General features: G+C 41.6%; 1 protein-coding gene across 1 annotated transcript in view; it reads right to left on the bottom strand.

Moving 5' to 3' along the window:
* The window catches only part of daw1 (dynein assembly factor with WDR repeat domains 1), a 77,271-nt gene that overhangs the window by 42,707 nt on the left and 15,449 nt on the right, over nucleotides 1–19,115 (bottom strand). The window contains exons 4-5 of the mRNA XM_043702958.2: nucleotides 18,422–18,480; nucleotides 10,056–10,178 (exon numbers count right to left, since the gene is read on the bottom strand). Of these exons, the coding sequence (XP_043558893.1) occupies nucleotides 10,056–10,178; nucleotides 18,422–18,480 (182 nt within the window). The remainder of the gene's footprint in view (nucleotides 1–10,055; nucleotides 10,179–18,421; nucleotides 18,481–19,115) is intronic.

Genomic DNA, 19,115 nt, shown 5'->3' with positions numbered 1-19,115 from the left:
GATTGGTGTACCACAATGTGCAATAATCTCACACCTGATCAAGTTGAAGCAGCAGAATCCAAATTTCAGGAATTTAATGGATAAGTTGTCAGTCAGCAACATATGGCAGAACTTTGTCAGAAAGTCTTTAATAGAAGGAAGAAAACATCCAACTGAGCAACATGCTTCCAGGGATTCAAGGTACTCTGATATATCCCCAAAGATCATAATCCAGGAGGTCAATAAGAGGAGAAAGGATCAGATAGAGACAGGGAGGGGTTGCAGGATCTACTACAGGTAGAACCTACAAAGGGAATAGTTGCAAGTAGTTAGGAATTTAAATTTCTGGAGTCTTATACTCTATGCCCCATTAATGAAGCATAGAATACTATGTGTTTTATTGGTGGCTCTTTCTAATTGTCCTACACTATTAATTATCTATGTACAAATGTATCCAGATCTCTCTGCTCTTGTACATTCATTACAAGAGTACACTTTATTTTATACTGTCTCTTCATGTTCTTTGTACCAAGTGTACCACCTCAGATTTCCCCACATTGAAATTCATCTGACTCCTATCTGCCTACTTCACCAACTTGTCAATATCCTTTTGAGGTTCTACACTGTCCTTCATTGTTTATATTTTACCAAGTTTTTTGTCATCCACAAACCTTTAAATTGTTCCCTGCATACCAATATCTATTCTTACTGGATAAGACCACAAATAACCATAGGAAATAGCACAGGACATGAAGAGGTAGACAGGCTGTATCACTTGAGCTTTTTAGAATATTCTGCAATATGATAGAGATCGTTTCAACTAATGTCACTGAGAATATTCAGGATGCTGGCATGTTCCTGCTTCATATATCCCCTCAATTACAACTTCACACACAATCTGCTTTCTGCCATGGTGCGCAAGCTGTGGATGGTGTGACAAAACCTTTGATCCTAGCTGTCTTGATTCACTCAACCCCCCTTTTCTATTTTCTTCTCTTTCAGAATCCCAAGTTCCATTGTCTGGTCAGGGCATGGGCACCAGCATGTGTCAAGAATAAGCACTGACACTCAATTCAACACTTGCTGCCACCAGACTAGATATTGGCATTGTTTGCACATTAGAAGATAATACAGATAGTCCTCATTACACATTCTCTCCATTTAACATTATTTCACTTTAACATCATTAAGTTAATTGGGCCTGCAATCTTGTTGAACATTGCAAGATTCGTATTACAATTGTTTTCCAGTGATCTGTGGCCCTCACACTCTCTAACTCTCTGACTTATGTTCACTCCTTGCAAAGTGCAGCCTCTTCCCTTGCCTCTTCCTCAGTTTGCTGCCTCTTCCTCAGTTTGCTGCCTCTTCCTGTGCCTTCCTTGTAAGTTCTGACCTTCCCAGCAAGTTGATGGCAAGTTGGCTGAAGGAGTAGATACTGCTAGTGGAACAGGAAATTAGAAAGTAAAATAATATTGGAAAAGAAAGGGACTATTACATTTGCCAAAGTCTAAAAATGGTCCGTCTCTTTCGCTTTATTACTATCACCTAGAATCAGATTTTTCAATAAATTCAGAAGTAATAATCAATTTCTCACAAACATCAAACAAGTGGCACACTAGTTATCAACTAAGAAAATATGTAAATTAAACTATATCCCCTTGCATACATACATACACGCACACACGACAAATATATACACAATTCAGCAGAGCTTTTATGGTTGGAGAAAAATTAGGCAACAAGGGAGAAAACACAATACCCTTGCAGGTCTTGAGATGAATTCAGATGATAAAAATAAATTGACTTCCCACATATTCCTTTGAATTCCTTTTGATGAGATCTGATTGCTAAAGAATATGGAAAAACCTCAGACTAAATTTCAAATTCAGATAAAAAACAGCTAGGATTCCTGATTGTTAAATACTTACATTGTTAAAATAAATAACTTCATTTTTCTTTTTGAGTTCTGATTTTACTGATTGTGAGAGAGAGAGAGAGAGAGAGAGAGAGACAGAGAGACAGAGAGACTGAGAAACAATTCTGCTTGTCTGTATAAACTTTCCCAGAAACTGTACCTAGATTCTGGGCATATACGAAAAAAACACACTGATTACCTCAGTCCAGAAGCTTGTTAAACATATATACATTAGAGTTTTGTCGGTTTGTCTGCTCAACAATTAAAGTAAACTTTGGTGGACACAACTTTCCAAAGTCACCTAGCTTTTTGGAAATAGACCGTAGTCTCCATGACCATTTTGACTTTGCACTTCTAAGCAATCAATTAACAAAACTTTACAACTCAATAATGACCAAATCACTATTTTCCAGTTCTAATTGAATTGAAATGAATTAATTGAATTGAATAGAATTTCTTGTCACGTGTACTGAGGCATAGTGAACAGCTTTGACTTGCGAGCAATGCAGGCAGATCACAGAGTTAAGTAGCATAGATAAGTAAATAATAGGTAAACAGTGGCAAAAACAAAACCACAGATTCAGGTGAATGTTAAGAGTTTGCAAGTCCATTCAGTATTCTAACAACAGTAGGGTAGAAACACACACTGGTGCGTGTGTTCAGGCTTCTGTACCTTGTCCCCGATGGTAGAAATTGTAGAAAAACATTGTTTGGGGGGAGGGGGGAGTGATGGATCTTTGAGAATGCTGGCGGCCTTTCCTTGACAGCGGCCCTGGTAGATGGATTCTATAGATGGGAGGTTGGCCTTTGTGATTGTCTGGGCTGAGTTCACCACTCTCTATAACTGTCTTCGATCTTGAATGGTACAGTAGCCATACCAGGTAATGATACATCCAGACAGAGTACTCTCGATGGCGCACCTATAAAAGTTGGCAAGGGTATTCACGTTCATGCCATATTTCCTCAACTGCCTGAGGAGGAAGGAATGTTGTTGGTCCTTTGTAACCAGTGCGTCCACATAAAGAGTCCAAAAAAGCTTGTTGTGGATGACCACTCCCAGGAGTTTAACACTCTCCACTCGTTCCACCTCTGTGCTGTTAATGTGTCGGGGGCATGAGTAACATCCCGCTGAACGTCAATAATGAGTTCCTGGGTTTTGCTGGCATTGAGAGCTGGGTTGTTCTCAGTGCACCATCTTTCCAGGTCTTCCACCTCCGTTTGTAGTCTGCTTTGTCACTATCTAAGATTCGACCGACTATCAGCAAACTTGTAAATGGCATTCGTCTGGTATTTGGCGACGCAGTCCTGGATATATAGTGAATATAGTAGGGGGTTGTGTGCACACCCCTGAGGGGGCTCCAGTGTTGAGTGTTAGTGACGATGAAATATTGTCCACAGTCTCCACTGATTGTAGCCTGTGGGTCAGGAAACTGAGGATCCAGTTGCAGAGAGTGGGGCTTAGTCCAAGATCACTAAATTTAGTAATCAGTTTCGAGGCGATAATAGTGTTGAAAGCTGAACTGTCGTCAATGAGTAGGATTGTTACGTAGCTGTTCTTGGTGTCAAGATGTTCTAGGGAGGAGTGAAGGGCAAGTGATACGGCATCTGACGTGGATCTGTGGGTCCAATAGGTAAATTGGAGTGGGTCAAGAGTAGTGGGAAGGCTGGAGTTGATTAATGCCATGACCAGCCTTTCAAAGCACTTATGACCACCAAAGTTAGGGCCACTGGGCGGTAGTCATTGAGATATGCTGCATGAGCCTTCTTAGGCACAGGGATGATGTTGGCCCTCTTGAAACAGGCAGGGACAGTGGCCTGCTGCACGGAGAGGTTGAAGATGTCTGAGAAGACCTCTGCCAGTTGGTCTGCGCATGCTCTGAGTGCATGCCCCGGTACCCCGTCTGGTCCAATTGCTTTCCTTGGATTGACACGAAAGAAAACGGATTTGACCTCTGATGCAGTGACTGTTGGGATTGATTCGTCATGACTTATCAGAATAGGTGTTACTGATCCGCTGAAATTCTCTTCAAAGTGAGCATAGAAGGCATTGAAACGATCTAAGAGGGATATGTCATCATCTGCTATCTTGCACTGTCTCTTTTTAGAACCTGTGATGTCATTCAGTCCTTGCCATAGTCGCCAGGTGTCCATCTGGCTCTCTAGTTTGGATCGGTATTGGTCCTTGGCTGTCTTAATGGCTCTGCGAAGGTCATACTTGAATTCCTTATATTTTAGTGGGTCTCCTAATCTGAAGGCCTCACGCCTGGTTTTTAGCAGGTTCTGTATGTCCTGATTTACCCAGGGTTTCCTGTTGATGAACACCCGGATTGACTTCCTCCATATGTAGTGCTCCACACACTTGCTGATAAAGTCTGTGATGGTGATGGCATACTAATCCAAGGTACCTGCGGACTGTTTGAACATGGTCCAATTAGCCGATTCCAGACAGCACCGGAGTTGATCTTCTGCCTCCTCTGACCAGCACTGGGCCTGTATCCATGAGGGGGGTCTCCTGCTTGAGCTTTTGCCTGTAAGCCGGGAGAAGAAACATGGCACTGTGGTCGGAGTTCCTGAAATGAGGATGGGGGATGGAGCGGTAGGCATATTTCACAGTGGTGTAGCAGTGATCTAAAAATTTCAGGCCCCTGGTGGGGCAGGTAAAGTTCTAGTGGTACTTGAGCAACACCTTTCTTAGATTGCCTTGATTGAAGTCACCAGTTACAATAAATAGGGCCTCAGGGTGTTCCATCTCCAGGGTGTTAGTGCTGGAGTACAGCACATCCAGAACTTCCTCAACCTTTGCTTGTGGCGATAATATTACACAAACATGTGCATTCCAAATATTTTAAAAGTTATTTATTTTAACAATGTAAGGATTTAGCAATGAAAGGTATTTTCACTTAGGGAGTACAATTCTTTCTTTCTCAAAAGTAAGATGCTGTAGAACCTGATTCCAACTTTTACATTGATTTCTATAGGAAGTGGTTTGCAGGCTGGAAAAAGACAATAGACAATAGACAATATGTGCAGGAGTAGGCCATTCAGCCCTTCGAGCCTGCACCGCCATTCAATTTAATCATGGCTGATCATTCCTAATCAGTATCCTGTTCCTGTCTTATCTCCATAACCCTTGATTCCACTATCTTTGAGAGCTCTATCCAACTCTTTCTTAAATGAATCCAGAGAGTGGGCCTCCACTGCCCTCTGGGGCAGAGTATTCCACACAGCCACCACTCTCTGGGTGAAGAAGTTTCTCCTGAGCTCTGTCCTAAATGGTCTATCCCGTATTTTTAAGCTGTGTCCTCTGGTTCGGCACTCACCCATCAGTGGAAATATGTTTCCTACTGCCAGAGTGTCCAATCCTTTCATAATCTTATACGTCTCAATCAGATCCCCTCTTAATCTTTGAAACTCAAGGGTATACAAGCCCAGTCGCTTCAGTCTTTCAGTGTAAGGTAATCCTGCCATTCCAGGAAATGACCTCATGAACCTACGCTGCACTCCCTCAATAGCCAGAATGTCTTTTCTCAAATTTGGAGACCAGAACTGCACACAGTACTCCAGGTGTGGTCTCACCAGGGCCCTGTACAGCTGCAGAAGCACCTCTTTGCTTCTATACTCAATTCCTCTTGTTATGAAGGCGAGCATGCTATTAGCCTTCTTCACTACCTGCTGTACCTGCATGCTTGCCTTCATTGACTGGTGTACAAGAACACCCAGATCTCTCTGTACTGCCCCTTTACATAAATTGATTCCATTGAGGTAGGAGTCTGCCTTCCTGTGCTTGCTACCAAAGTGGATAACCATACATTTATCCACATTAAACTGCATCTGCCATGCATCTGCCCACTCACCTAACTTGTCCAGGTCACCCTGTAATCTCCTAACATCCTCATCACATTTCACCCTGCCACCCCAGCTTTGTATCATCAGCAGATTTGCTAATGTTATTGCTGATAACATCTTCTATATCATTAACATATATTGTAAAAAGCTGCAGTCCCAGCACAGATCTCTGCGGTACCCCACTGGTCACTGCCTGCCATTCCAAAATGGAGCCGTTTATCACTACCCTTTGTTTCCTATTAGCCAACCAATTTTCAATCCAATCTAGTACTTTGCCCCCAATACCATGCGCCCTAATTTTACTCACTAACCTCCTGTGTGGGACTTTATCTGAAAATCCAGGTACACTACATCTACTGGATTTCCCTCGTCCAACTTCATAGTTACATCCTCAAAAAATTCAAGAAGATTAGTCACTCATGATTTCCCCTTCATAAATCCATGCTGACTCTGTCCTATCCTGTTACTACTATCCAGATGTGCAGTAATTTCATCCTTTATAATAGACTCCAGCATCTTTCCCACCACTGAGTCAGACTAACTGGTCTATAATTTCCTGCTTTCTCTCGCCCACCTTTCTTAAAAAGTGGTATAACATTAGCCATCCTCCAATCCTCAGGAACCGACCCCGAATCTATTGAACTCTGGAAAATAATCACCAACGCATCCACGATTTCCCGAGCCACCTCCTTCAGTACCCTGGGATGCAGACCATCAGGCCCCGGAGACTTATCAACCTTCAGACCTAACAGTCTCTCCAACACCAAATCCTGGCAAATATAAATTCCCTTAAGTTCAGGTCCTTCAGCCACTGTTACCTCAGGGAGATTGCTTGTGTCTTCCCCAGTGAACACAGATCTGAAGTACCCATTTAATTCCTCTGCCATTTCTTTGTTCCTCGTAATATATTCCCCTGTTTCTGTCTTCAAGGGCCCAATTTTTGTCCGAACCATTTTTTTGCCTTGCACATACCTAAAAAAGCTTTTACTATCCTCCTTAATATTCTTGGCCAGTTTACCTTCGTACTCATTTTTTCTCTGCGTATTTCCTTCTTAGTAATCCTCTGTTGCTCTTTAAAAGCTTCCCAGTCCTCAGTTTTCCCACTTATCTTAGCTATGTTATACTTTTTCTCTTTTAACTTTATATGTTTCTTTACTTCCCTCGTCAGCCACGGCCGCCCATGCCTCCTCCTGGGATCTTTCTTCCTTTTAGGAATGAACTGATCCTGCAACTTCTGCATTATACACAGAAATATCCGCCATTGTTCCTCCACGCTCATCCCTGCTAAAGTATTGCACCATTGAACTTTGGCCAGTTCCTCCCTCATAGCTCCATAGTTCCCTTCATTCAACAGAAGTACTGTCACTTCCGACTGTACCCTCTCCCACTCAAATTGCAGATTGAAGCTTATTGTATTATGGTCACTACTTCCCAATGGCTCCTTCACTTTGAGGTCTCTGACCAATTCTGGTTCATTACACAATACCAGATCCAGAATTGCCTTCTCCCTGGTCGGCTCCAGCACCAGCTGCTCTAAGAATCCATCTCTGAGGCACTCCACAAAGTCTCTTTCTTGAGGCCCAATACCATCCTGATTCTCCCAGTCTACCTGCATGTTAAAATCCCCCATAACAACTGTAGTGACATCTTTGCGACAGGCCAATTTCAGCTCCTGATTTAACTTACATCCGACATCCAGACTACTGTTTGGGGGCCTGTAGATGACTCCCAAGAGGGTCTTTTTACCCTAAGTATTTCGAAGCTCTATCCACACTGACTCTACATCCCCTGACTCTAGGTCCCCCCACGCAAGGGACTGAATATCGTTCCTTACCAACAAGGCCACCCACCCCCTCTGCCCGTCAGTCTGTCCTTACGATAGCACATGTATCCTTGAATATTCATTTCCCAGGCCCTGTCCACTTGAAGCCACGTCTCAGTTATCCCCACAATATCGTATCTGCCAATTTCCAAAAGAGCCTCCAGCTCATCCATCTTATGTCTAATGCTTCGTGCATTCATGTATAGGCTTCGTGCATTCATGTATAGAAAGCCTCATGCCCAGTTCACCAGGGGTACAAAGACACAGTTTCTGCAGCAGAGGATACAAGTCAGGACTTCAAAGGAGGGTGATACAGGAGAAAGCTGGAGAACCCGCAAACACACACACTCACTCACACATACAAACACAGATGTTTTGGTACATTTGCTGGCTTGTTGTCACTGTCAAAGACCATGGAGGAATCCAACATCAACTTGGCACATGGATTTGCACTTAGCTTTAAAGCTTGTCCTTTCCAACATAAGCGTGGTTGGTAACCAAGTCCATGAGAGTGCTTGTGAATCCAGCCAGGTAGCTGCCTCTGGTGACCAATTTATCAGCTCGCACAGCAGAAGCCACCCAAAATCTGCGCTGCCATAGAAGCTGACACTGGGCTTATGAGATCGATTTTTTTGTCAATATGATATAGTTATCTGATGTATACATATTTCAATATCATTTATTTTTTAAATAAAGACCTCAAACAAATTGAATACTGTACTTCCACTCACATGTTATAGCAAAGTCTAAAGCACTTCGTCAGATAGCACTAATGGATGAGCTTTCATTCAGTCAAATGAATGTTTAAGTGAGAGAGATTACAAGAGGGTATTAACAAAAACCTGTAAGATCCAAAATGGCAGGCCATGCACAAAACAGCATTAGATACTGGTTGACTAAATAATCTGTCCACTCTGCATACGTTCAGTGCACTATTACTCATACAATCATGGCACAGTGCATGAACTGCACGGGAAGTGGTTGGAAACAGTCTAATAATCTATTTTGAATTCTGGGTTTCTGCAGCACCACCTCTCGCAGGGCTATAATATAAAATCTTGTCGGCTCTAAACTTTAACTAGAGTTTTTTTTTGCTATTCTTATACTGGAATTTGGGCAACAAAGATTATTATGCAAGGATTTTTCTATTCGTTCAAGGATGTGAGCTTCACTGTTAAGGCCAGTATTTATTGCAGAGCCTTAATTACTATGAGAAGGTAGTAGTGAGCCATGCTTTTAAACTGCTACAGGCCATTTGATACACATACACCCATAATGCTGTTGGAAAGGGCGTTCCAGGACTTTGACCCGGCGAGATTGAAGGAACAGTGATATATTTCCAAGATAGGATGGTGAAACGCATAGAGAGAAACTTGCAGGTAATACTGCTCCGATATCCTTCGAAATGGCAATGGCCATACGTTTGAATGTACAGTCTGAGGAGCCTTGATGAATTTGTAGATTCTTCTACACACTTCTACAACTGTGTTTTAATGGCGGACGGAGCGAATGTTTGTGGATGTGGAATTAACCAAGCAAGCTGGGTTCTGCATGGTATCAAGCATCTTGGCTGTTGTTAACATTGCATTCGTTCAGAAAGTGGAAATCTTCTATCATACTCCAGACTTGTGCCTGATAGAGGTGGACAGGCTTTGGGGAGTCAGAACTGCAGGATTCCTAGTTTCTGACCTGCTCCCATACTCACACTAATAGCTGGTTCAGTTCAAATTTTGGTTAATGGTAAACCCTAGGATGCTGGAAGTTCGGGATTCATCAAAATTAATTTGAACAACAGAAAGATGGAAGGCTTTGCTAGCTCTAAATCTCATAGTTCAGTTATATGAATATTGGCTATTTGAAGACATAACCCGTTTATTTAAAAACTTCTGCATTTTTCTTCAACAACAACATTACTATGTTTAAGATAATCACATTGTATTCATATGCATTTTATAAAGTTTCTATATATGAATTCTGTAGCTCCAAATACATAGCTTAAAGAAGAGTTTAACATAAAATTAGTAGGGAACTTAAAAAATTGATATGCACAATGTATAGACAATTGCATATTTTAAATTTTATATAAGTAGAATTCTCTAAACTTGAAGCATTGCAAAGATGCTGAACAGACATATACAATTCAAGATGTGTATATATGTTCATTACCTTTATACTAAGTTAAAAATCACACAACAGCAGATTATACTCCAACAGGTTTATTTGGAAGTACTAGCTTTCGGAGCACTGCTCCTTCATCAGGTAGTTGTGCTGCTGATGAAGAAGCAGCGATCCGAAAGCTAGTGCTTCCAAATAAACCTGTTGGACTATAACCTGGTGTTGTATGATTGTTAACTTTGTACATGCCAATCCAACACCGGCACCACCAAATCATAACTTAATAATGTAACTGTAATTTCCAATAAAACTCAGGAAATCACTATTACAGATTTAATAACAAATATTTGCAATCAATAATGCAATTCATTTTCTCACCCATAAGGATTGTTGAAAGCAATAGCGTAGACCACATTCCTGTGTCCCTCAAGTGTATGCAGCTCTTCTCCTGATGCAGTATCCCACACTTTGCAAGTCCTGTCATAGCTTCCTGTAATAAAGCTAACATAGGCAAAGGAACTATTAATTTTGCCAATTGTTTAATAAGACATTTTGAAATCCATAGAATTTACGATACAGAAACAGACCAGCCAGCCATTGTCAGTGTTTTATCTATACATGAGTATTTAACCGCCCTGTTCTGATATTCCTTCTTCTACCAATCTGACCTAATCTTAAACAATAACTTAGATTCGGCACAGGCCATTAATCTGTAAACAATGAATCCACATGCGAAATTTTCTGTGCAAGCAGGTTTCTGTTTCTCCTCTGTAGTTTTAATATTTAAAGCCCCTCATTTTTAACCATCAGCTAGTAGAAACAGTTTGCTGCTCTGCATCTTGTCCATTCAGTTTAAACAATTTTACAATATTCTCTCCAACCCTGTGTTGGCTGAATGAAGGAGAGAAACATTTTTCAGTTTTTTTATTCTAATCTGTATATCCTCAGACATGGCTGTGTCTTAGTGAAACTGCATTGCATGTTTTCTAATATCTCAGTATCTTCCTGAAGTATCATGATTTGGAGATGCCGGTGTTGGACTGGGGTGTACAAAGTTAAAAATCACACAACACCAGGTTATAGTCCAACAGGTTTAATTGGAAGCACACTAGCTTTCGGAGCGACGCCTCTTCATCAGGTGATAGTGGAGGGCTCGATCGTAACACAGAATTTATAGCAAAAATTTACAGTGTGATGTAACTGAAATTATACATTGAAAAATTGATTGCCCTCCGAGCAAAGGCTACGACAACGGATAAACCAAGCAAAGGCTACGACAATGGATGAATGGGCACCGCACAACAATCAACAGACAGGAGGGTTCCCTCCCAGTTGGGGAACACTTCAGTGGTCCAGGACATTCAGCCTCGGACCTTCGGGTGACCATCTTCCAAGGTGGACTTTGGGACAGGCAGCAGAGTAAAGTGGCTGAGCAGAGGCTGATAGCTAAGTTCGGTACCCATAGGGAGGGCCTCAACCAGGATCTTGGGTTCATGTCACATTACAGGTGATCACCATTGCACTACACACACACACACAGATATTCCTACACATACACACTCTCATACACACGGACACAGGTACACACAGACGCGCACACAGATACCCACACATACTCTTATAGACACACACACTCCCACACTCACACATGCACCCCCTCACAGACTTAAGACACTCTGCACTCACTACACACATATACACTTTCTCACACTCACAAACCCCACCCCAGACAGACAGACAGACACACACACACACACACACACACACACACAGACCCACATGCACACATATATTTTGTGGGGTGAATTTGTACTTGCAGAGTTACATTGTACTTTGCTCAAAAACAGCATGCATTCATGAAGAACTCTGAGCTCAAAAACTGCATGAATTTATGTAAAACTCTGTTATCTCACTTTTTAGATTAGAATCAATCTAAACATCATGGCATAGGCAGAGAACACAGGGGGCCAACACCTTCAACATATTGTCCAGCTATCACCATTGTTAACAGCTAACCCGAGAATGCAACTTTTAAAAAAAGGTTTTGTGATTTACACATGAAAGAAGTGAAACTATCACTGTATTCTAACAGATGAAAGCTTAACAGACAATCAATTTTTCAATGTATAATTTCAGTTACATCACACTGTAAATTTTTGCTATAAATTCTGTGTTACGATCGAGCCCTCCACTATCACCTGATGAAGGAGCGTCGCTCCGAAAGCTAGTGTGCTTCCAATTAAACCTGTTGGACTATAACCTGGTGTTGTGTGGTTTTTAACTTCCTGAAGTGCAGTTGCCAATACTCCATGAAGTAAGAAATAGAGTCTTTCTTTTTTTTTTGTAACAGTTACTCATCATTATTCTTGGCTTTTATAGTTTTTTTGACAAAATCTAGAAGTTGATTATGGCCTTATCAAATATAAAGGAAACATTTTAATTCAATGTTTGCTTACAGAATTTGTAATCTTAAAGTAAAGCTATTTGTCATCACCAGCAATATTTTTTTTACCATATGCACTGAAAACAAAATCACAGAAAAGATTATCCATTGAGATAGTATACATTTGGATTTTTTAACAAAATACCTAAGTTTAGGAGGAGCTCTCATTCTATTTGTAATTATTTGTAAAATGCATTTTCAAAAAAAAAAGAGGACTATTACAGATTTAAAAAGAAGACTGCATATATAAATTCAATGCTGCATGATAAAGTCCTGTAGAATATCAGGTCAAAACATCAAATAGAGTGACATAGCAGGAAGCCTCAATGAGGAGACTATCACTCCTTTCTCAGCAGAAAGCCACCTTTCACACACATTTTTTGTGTTTTGCCCTTCTAGAAATATACAAAAAAAGATTTAAAACTGACTACAATGCTGATCTGTGTGTGCTAGTGAAACAAAATGTGCTGGTGAACTGACGTACCTGTGAATACTAGCCTCAGTTCAAGCATTAGTGTGCTGTGAAGATTACAGTGGAAGAATCACTTACCAGTCACCCTTGCATTGCCTGCAAAAGGACTTTGTCATTCCAAGTGCTAGAAGTTAGTTACCTAATAAGCCAGTCAAAAGAAGATAAGACAGCAGAAGGACTCAAACAAAAACAGAAATTGCTGGCGAAACTCAGTAGGTCTGGCAGCAATAGTAGGACGAAAGCAGAGTTAACGTTTTGAGAACATTAACCAAGCTTTCTTCCCACAGTTGCTGTCAGACCTGCTGAGTGTTATCAGCAATTTCTGTTTTTGTTTCAGATCTCCAGCATCTGCAGTTCTTTATTTTCATTACAAAAGGACTCTCTTGCCCTGAGTACTGCCAGACAACCATCATCAAAAAGATTTAAACTAACTAAGACAAGAATTTCAAAATTGACCTCTTAATAATCAATGTTCTACTATCTACTCTTCATGAACACCCTAGACAAAACTCACTTCTTATTCTTAATCTGTGTATGGGTGTTACATTATTTTCCCTTTTCACATTTAAAAACTAATCTACTCACACTTATTAACTGAAGAAAACTTACGCAAATTAGCTCCTTTTAAAATATAAATGCATTTGGTCTGAGCGAAAAGTATCTACAAGGAAAGGGATCCTTTTTGACCGATCGAGGGGATGGGTAAATAATGAAGGGGAGCCAGTTCGTCCTCACTGGGATCTTAACAATTTGTATTATCCATCTGGAACCATAAGAACTTCTGTAACTTTGCCTAGGGTCTGATCATAACAATCTCAATTTAAAGTTTATGTGGAGTGAGAGTTGATTTTATCTGATTTCCAATAAAGTGATGTAACCTGGCTGTTTGGAGGTCTCATTCACTTGCTTATTCTGGTTTCCTAATCCGTTTTACTTGTAAGAAACGTAAAGATCATTAATTTTGTACAGACTGAAGTGCAATTTGATAAACAGAGCTTAATGCTGTCTATAAAATCTATGTTCTTTTTCCATTGTAAATGCATCTAACTAAATTTGAACTCAGTTTGAATTATCCAAATGACTGAGAAAGATAATGAACTTTCACAGTCTGGCATTGAACTTCCACTGTTTCTTGGAACAGTAATGTGTAATTCTAATTATGTGTTTGTAACATCGATTGAACTATTAAAATATTATTGCAATCTGCTACACTTGTGGCAGCAAACTCACCCAAGTTAGAAGTCTAGAATAAAGTTGGATTCCAGAGTTAATTAACTAATAACAGTTTACCTTAAATATGAACTCTGATCTCAACATCCACTACAAACTCAAACCACCTTCAAATTTACAATGTCTTTCACATGCAAATGCAACAATAAAGATTGCATCTGTAATTTTTTTCTAAACATTGGTGTTCTAATGAAAGTTGAATGTTCATAAAACAAGCTATAGTAATATGGATTCTGGAAATCAAAGTCTGAAATAATGCCAGAAGCACTCAGAAATCAGTCTTATATTGTACTGTACAGCACAGGAACAAGTTCTTCAGCCCACCATATCTACACCGACCATGATGCCATTCTAAACTGATCCGATTTGCCTGACCATGCCCTCTATACCTTTATTCCCTGCCTGTACATGTGCCTGTCTAAATGCAACTTAAAAGCTTCTGCCTCTACTACCTCCCCTTGTCGTATGTTCCAGACACCTACCACCCTCTGTGCAAAAAACCTGCCTTGCACATTTTGTTCAAACTTTCCTCATCTCACACTGAATGCATTCCACCTAATAATTAACATTTCCATCTTGGAAAAAAGATTCCAGTTATCCAACCTAATCATAATTTTATGTACTTCTTTCAAGTTGCCCTCAGCCTCCAACACTCGAGTGAAAACAATCCAAGTTTGACTAACTTCTCAGGAGAAAGTGAGGATTGCAGATGCTGGAGATCAGAGCTGAAAATGTGTTGCTGGAAAAGCACAGCAGGTCAGGCAGCATCCAAGGAGCAGAAGAATCGACGTTTCGGGCATGAGCCCTTCAACTTTGTGTCTAACTTCTCATACTAATACACTGCAGTCCAGGCAACATCCTGATAAACCTCTTTTGCACTCTCCCCAAAGCTTCCATATCCTTTGCGGTGACCAGACTGCACATAATACTCCAAATATGGCCTAGCTAAAGTTTTTTAACAGCTGTAACATGACTTGCCAACTTGTATACTCAGTGCCCCATGGCACTTAAAAGCAAAAACAATGACCTTGATGGCAACCTCATAAGGAATGAAAGCCAATGGAGAGCTTCAGACTAGCATCTACAGGAAAGCCACATACACTGACCAGATACTCAACTACAGAAGGAATCATCCCAATACCCACAAATGGAGCTGCATCAGGACATTATTTAAACAAGCCACAACACACTGCAGCATCCAGGAACTATGAGAAGCTAAGGAAAAACACCTATACAACATATTCAGGAACAATGGGTATCTGAAGAGTGCAGGTAGGGCAGCCATGGGCACACGTATGGGTCCCAGCTATGCCTGTCTCTTTGCTGGCTACATAGAACAGTCGATCTTCAGTAATTACACCGGCACCACTCCCCACCTCTTCCTCCGCTACATTGATGACTGCATTGGCGCCACCTCGTGCTCCCGCGAGGAAGTTGAGCAATTCATCAACTTCACTAACACATTCCACCCTCACCTTAAATTTACCTGGACCATCTCTGACACCTCCCTCCCCTTCCTGGACCTCTCCATCTCCAATAATGACGACCGACTTGACACCGACATTTTTTACAAATCCACCGACTCCCACAGCTACCTGGATTACACCTCTTCCCACCTACCTCCTGCAAAAATGTCATCCCGTATTCCCAATTCCTCCGCCTCCGCCTCCGCCGTATCTGCTCCCAGGAGGACCAGTTCCACCACAGAACACACCAGATGGCCTCCTTCTTTAGAGACCGCAATTTCTCTTCCCACGTGGTTAAAGATGCCCTCCAACGCATCTCATCCACATCCCGCACCTCCACCCTCAGACCCAACCCCTCCAACTGTAACAAGGACAGAACGCCCCTGGTGCTCACCTTCCACCCTACCAACCTTCGCATAAACCAGATCATCCGCCGACATTTCCGTCACCTCCAAACAGACCCCACCACCAGGGATATATTTCCCTCCCCACTCCTTTCTGCCTTCCGCAAAGACCGTTCCCTCCGTGACCACCTGGTCAGGTCCACACCCCCCTACAACCCACCCTCCCATCCTGGCACCTTCCCTTGCCACCGCAGGAATTGCAAAACCTGCACCCACACCTCCTCCCTCACCTCCATCCAAGGCCCTAAAGGAGCCTTCCACATCCATCAAAGTTTTACCTGCACATCCACCAATATCATTTACTGTATCCGTTGCTCCCGATGCGGTCTCCTCTACATTGGGGAGACTGGACGCCTCCTAGCAGAGCGCTTTAGGGAACATCTCCGGGACACCCACACCAATGAACCACACCGCCCTGTGACGCAACATTTCAACTCCCACTCCCACTTTGCCAAGGACATGGAGGTCCTAGGCCTCCTTCACCACCGCTTCCTCACCACCAAATGCCTGGAGGAAGAACGCCTCATCTTCCGCCTCGGAACACTTCAACCCCAGGGCATCAATGTGGACTTCAACTGTTTGCTCATTTCCCCTTCCCCCACCTCACCCCAGTTCCAAATTTCCAGCTGAGCACTGACCCCTTGACTTGTCCGACCTGACTATCTTCTTTTCCACTTATCCACTCCCCCCTCCCCCCCGACCTATCACCTTCATCCCCTCCCCCACTCACCTATTGTACTCTATGCTACTTTCTCCCAACCCCCACCCTCCTCTACTTATCTCTCCACCCTTCAGGCTCTCTGCCTGTATTCCTGATGAAGGGTTTTTGCCCGAAACGTCGATTTTACTCCTGGATGCTGCCTGAACTGCTGTGCTCTTCCAGCACCACTAATCCAGAATCTGAAGAGTACAGTCCATTGATTCCTGCACAACAGACCTATATGGGAAGACACTACATAACCAGAGACTCTAGCCACCTTACAATACATTAAAGACATTTCAGAGATGATGACTGGACTACTTCGGCCTCTAGACATAATGGTAGTACACAAAACCTACCACCACACTGAAACAGCTCCTAATGAATTTAAAGGACCCATATCAAAAACCAGCAGAACGAATGTTATATACAAAGTGCCCTATAAGGACTGCAACAAACATTACATTGGATATGATTTGGAGATGCCGGTGTTGGACTGGGTTGTACAAAGTTAAAAATCACACAACACCAGGTTATAGTCCAACAGATTTAATTGGAAGCACACTAGCTTTCGGAGCTTCCAATTAAACCTGTTGGACTATAACCTGGTGTTGTGTGATTTTTAACTATTTATATTGGATAAACGGGCATGAAGCAAACCACTAGGATACATGAGCACCAACCAGCCACCAAAAGACATGACCAACAATCACTAATATCCATACACAGACAAAGAGGGACACCAGTTCAACTGGGGCAATACATCCATCCTGGGACAGGCTAAACAAAGACACGCACAGGAATTCCTAGAAGCCTGGCATTCAAACTGGAACTCTATTAACATACCTATAGTTTTGGACCCCATTTACCAACCTCTAAGAAATAGAATCGGACATGGTATCACCAACCACAACAAACTGAGATAGATAAATAGCAAGTGGGACAGAACACCGGTGCTTCACCGGAGGCTCACTAATTATGTTTGCTAGCATGGTGACGAAACGTCTGAGAACAAATCTATCAGCTCAGTGAACAAACTTACAACTTGATCCATAACCTGAGCTACAAACCTTCTCCAAAATCTCAAATCTACTTCTATTTTGTACATTTGTATGTTTGTGGTTATAGCAAAGGTGGAGATCACATAACTACACCAAGCCAACCAGCACATTAACGGTATAATAAACATCTCCCTTGTCATAAAACAAATTGCATGTGCTATAATTGGCAAATCAGAGTGTTAATTCTAGAAAGTTTCATTCGTATCAGTCTTGGTGTAAATATTGCATACATAGTCTTTAAGTTTTGCAGATGTGCAATGGTATGCACACACATTGTCATTGGTTGTTCTTATGATATCTCTTTATTCCTAGGTTAATGTTTCTTCTCCAGGGAAGGTCATTCCTATGGTAAGTTCTGTTGAACTTAAGAAGTTCTGAAGAAGAATCTTCGGACTTGAAACATTAACGTGTTTCTCTCTACAAACATACTTCAAGCCAGATTTCCACCACCCAGATGACGGGGTCATTCATACTGCTCCTCGGATGCTGCCTGAATTGATGTGCTTTTCCAGCCCCACTAATCCAGAATCTGGTTTCCAGCATCTGCAGTCATTGTTTTTACCTCATTCATAGTCAGTCTCTTGTCATGGTAACTTTCTTTCTCCTCAGCCCAGATTGCTCATTCCTGATTGCAATAACTGACCTCAAAAGGGTTGCAGCCTCCTGCCATGGGTTTGTCAGTCTATTAACTTCTCCGGCAACCAGGCAGGAAGTGGAAGAAAATACATATAGTGAGGTCTTGTTTTTCAATTCGGTGGGATCTCCACTTCCCTGCCTTACATAGTTACTACTGTATTACTGCAATTCCCTAGAAATATCTCAGCCAACATAACAGATTGATGGCCTTTCATCAGAACACGAACAGATGGCTAACAGTTTCTGTGCACATTAAAAGAATAATACTGAACTTTTCAAACAAGAGAATTGAAATAGAACTGTAGATTTCATACAGCAAATGGAATACTTACTTTGATCCAGATTTGTTGAATGCAACGTTTGTCAGTGGTAGTATATGTGCCCGAAGTACCTACATTAAGAAAACAATTAGAACCAAAGTAAAAATCTTTGGCTTTTTTTGGTACAACCTTCAAATACAAACCCACATAAAATTATATCCAAGTTTGACCTCACTTTCATAAGAGTGTTTACTGACTGGATAACTGCTCAGTGTTCACACTGGTTACCCTAACGCAACTACTTAAAAATAAGAATTATGAATAATATGGAAATAAAGTGAGGAGCAAGGTATAACAAGCTACCAATATATTTTCATCCTTCTTCAAACAATTATGCAATGTCAAAATTTCCCCTTCCTGTGCTAGATTTACTGCATAATGACTGTATCATATTGGAAAGTGAAATGCCGACATATGCAAGTATTAAAATCAAAAGTGAGGGAGAAACTGGTCAGAACATTTACATTGTGCAACTGAGGTATCAGGTACCATGGACAAATGCAAAGCTAGGCTTCAGACACATCTAAACAATGCTTCTTGAGGTACCTCACCAGTTACCTCTGAACAATACTGGCCAGCTGTGACACCTTCAGCAAACCTTGGGTTTTATTTGGCGTGAGTATGAGGGATTGAGCCAAGAGTGTGGTGCTGGAAAAGTACAGCAGGTCAGGCAGCATCCGAGGAGCAGGAAAATGAATGTTTCAGG

This window comes from Chiloscyllium plagiosum, unplaced genomic scaffold (assembly GCF_037043375.1).
Source record: "Chiloscyllium plagiosum isolate Xiang-an unplaced genomic scaffold, Cpla_swu_hap1 HiC_scaffold_13, whole genome shotgun sequence".
NCBI classification, from domain to species: Eukaryota; Metazoa; Chordata; class Chondrichthyes; order Orectolobiformes; family Hemiscylliidae; genus Chiloscyllium; species Chiloscyllium plagiosum.
The sequence above is the reverse complement of the archived record's forward strand: the minus strand, read 5'-3'. Positions and strand labels throughout refer to the sequence as shown.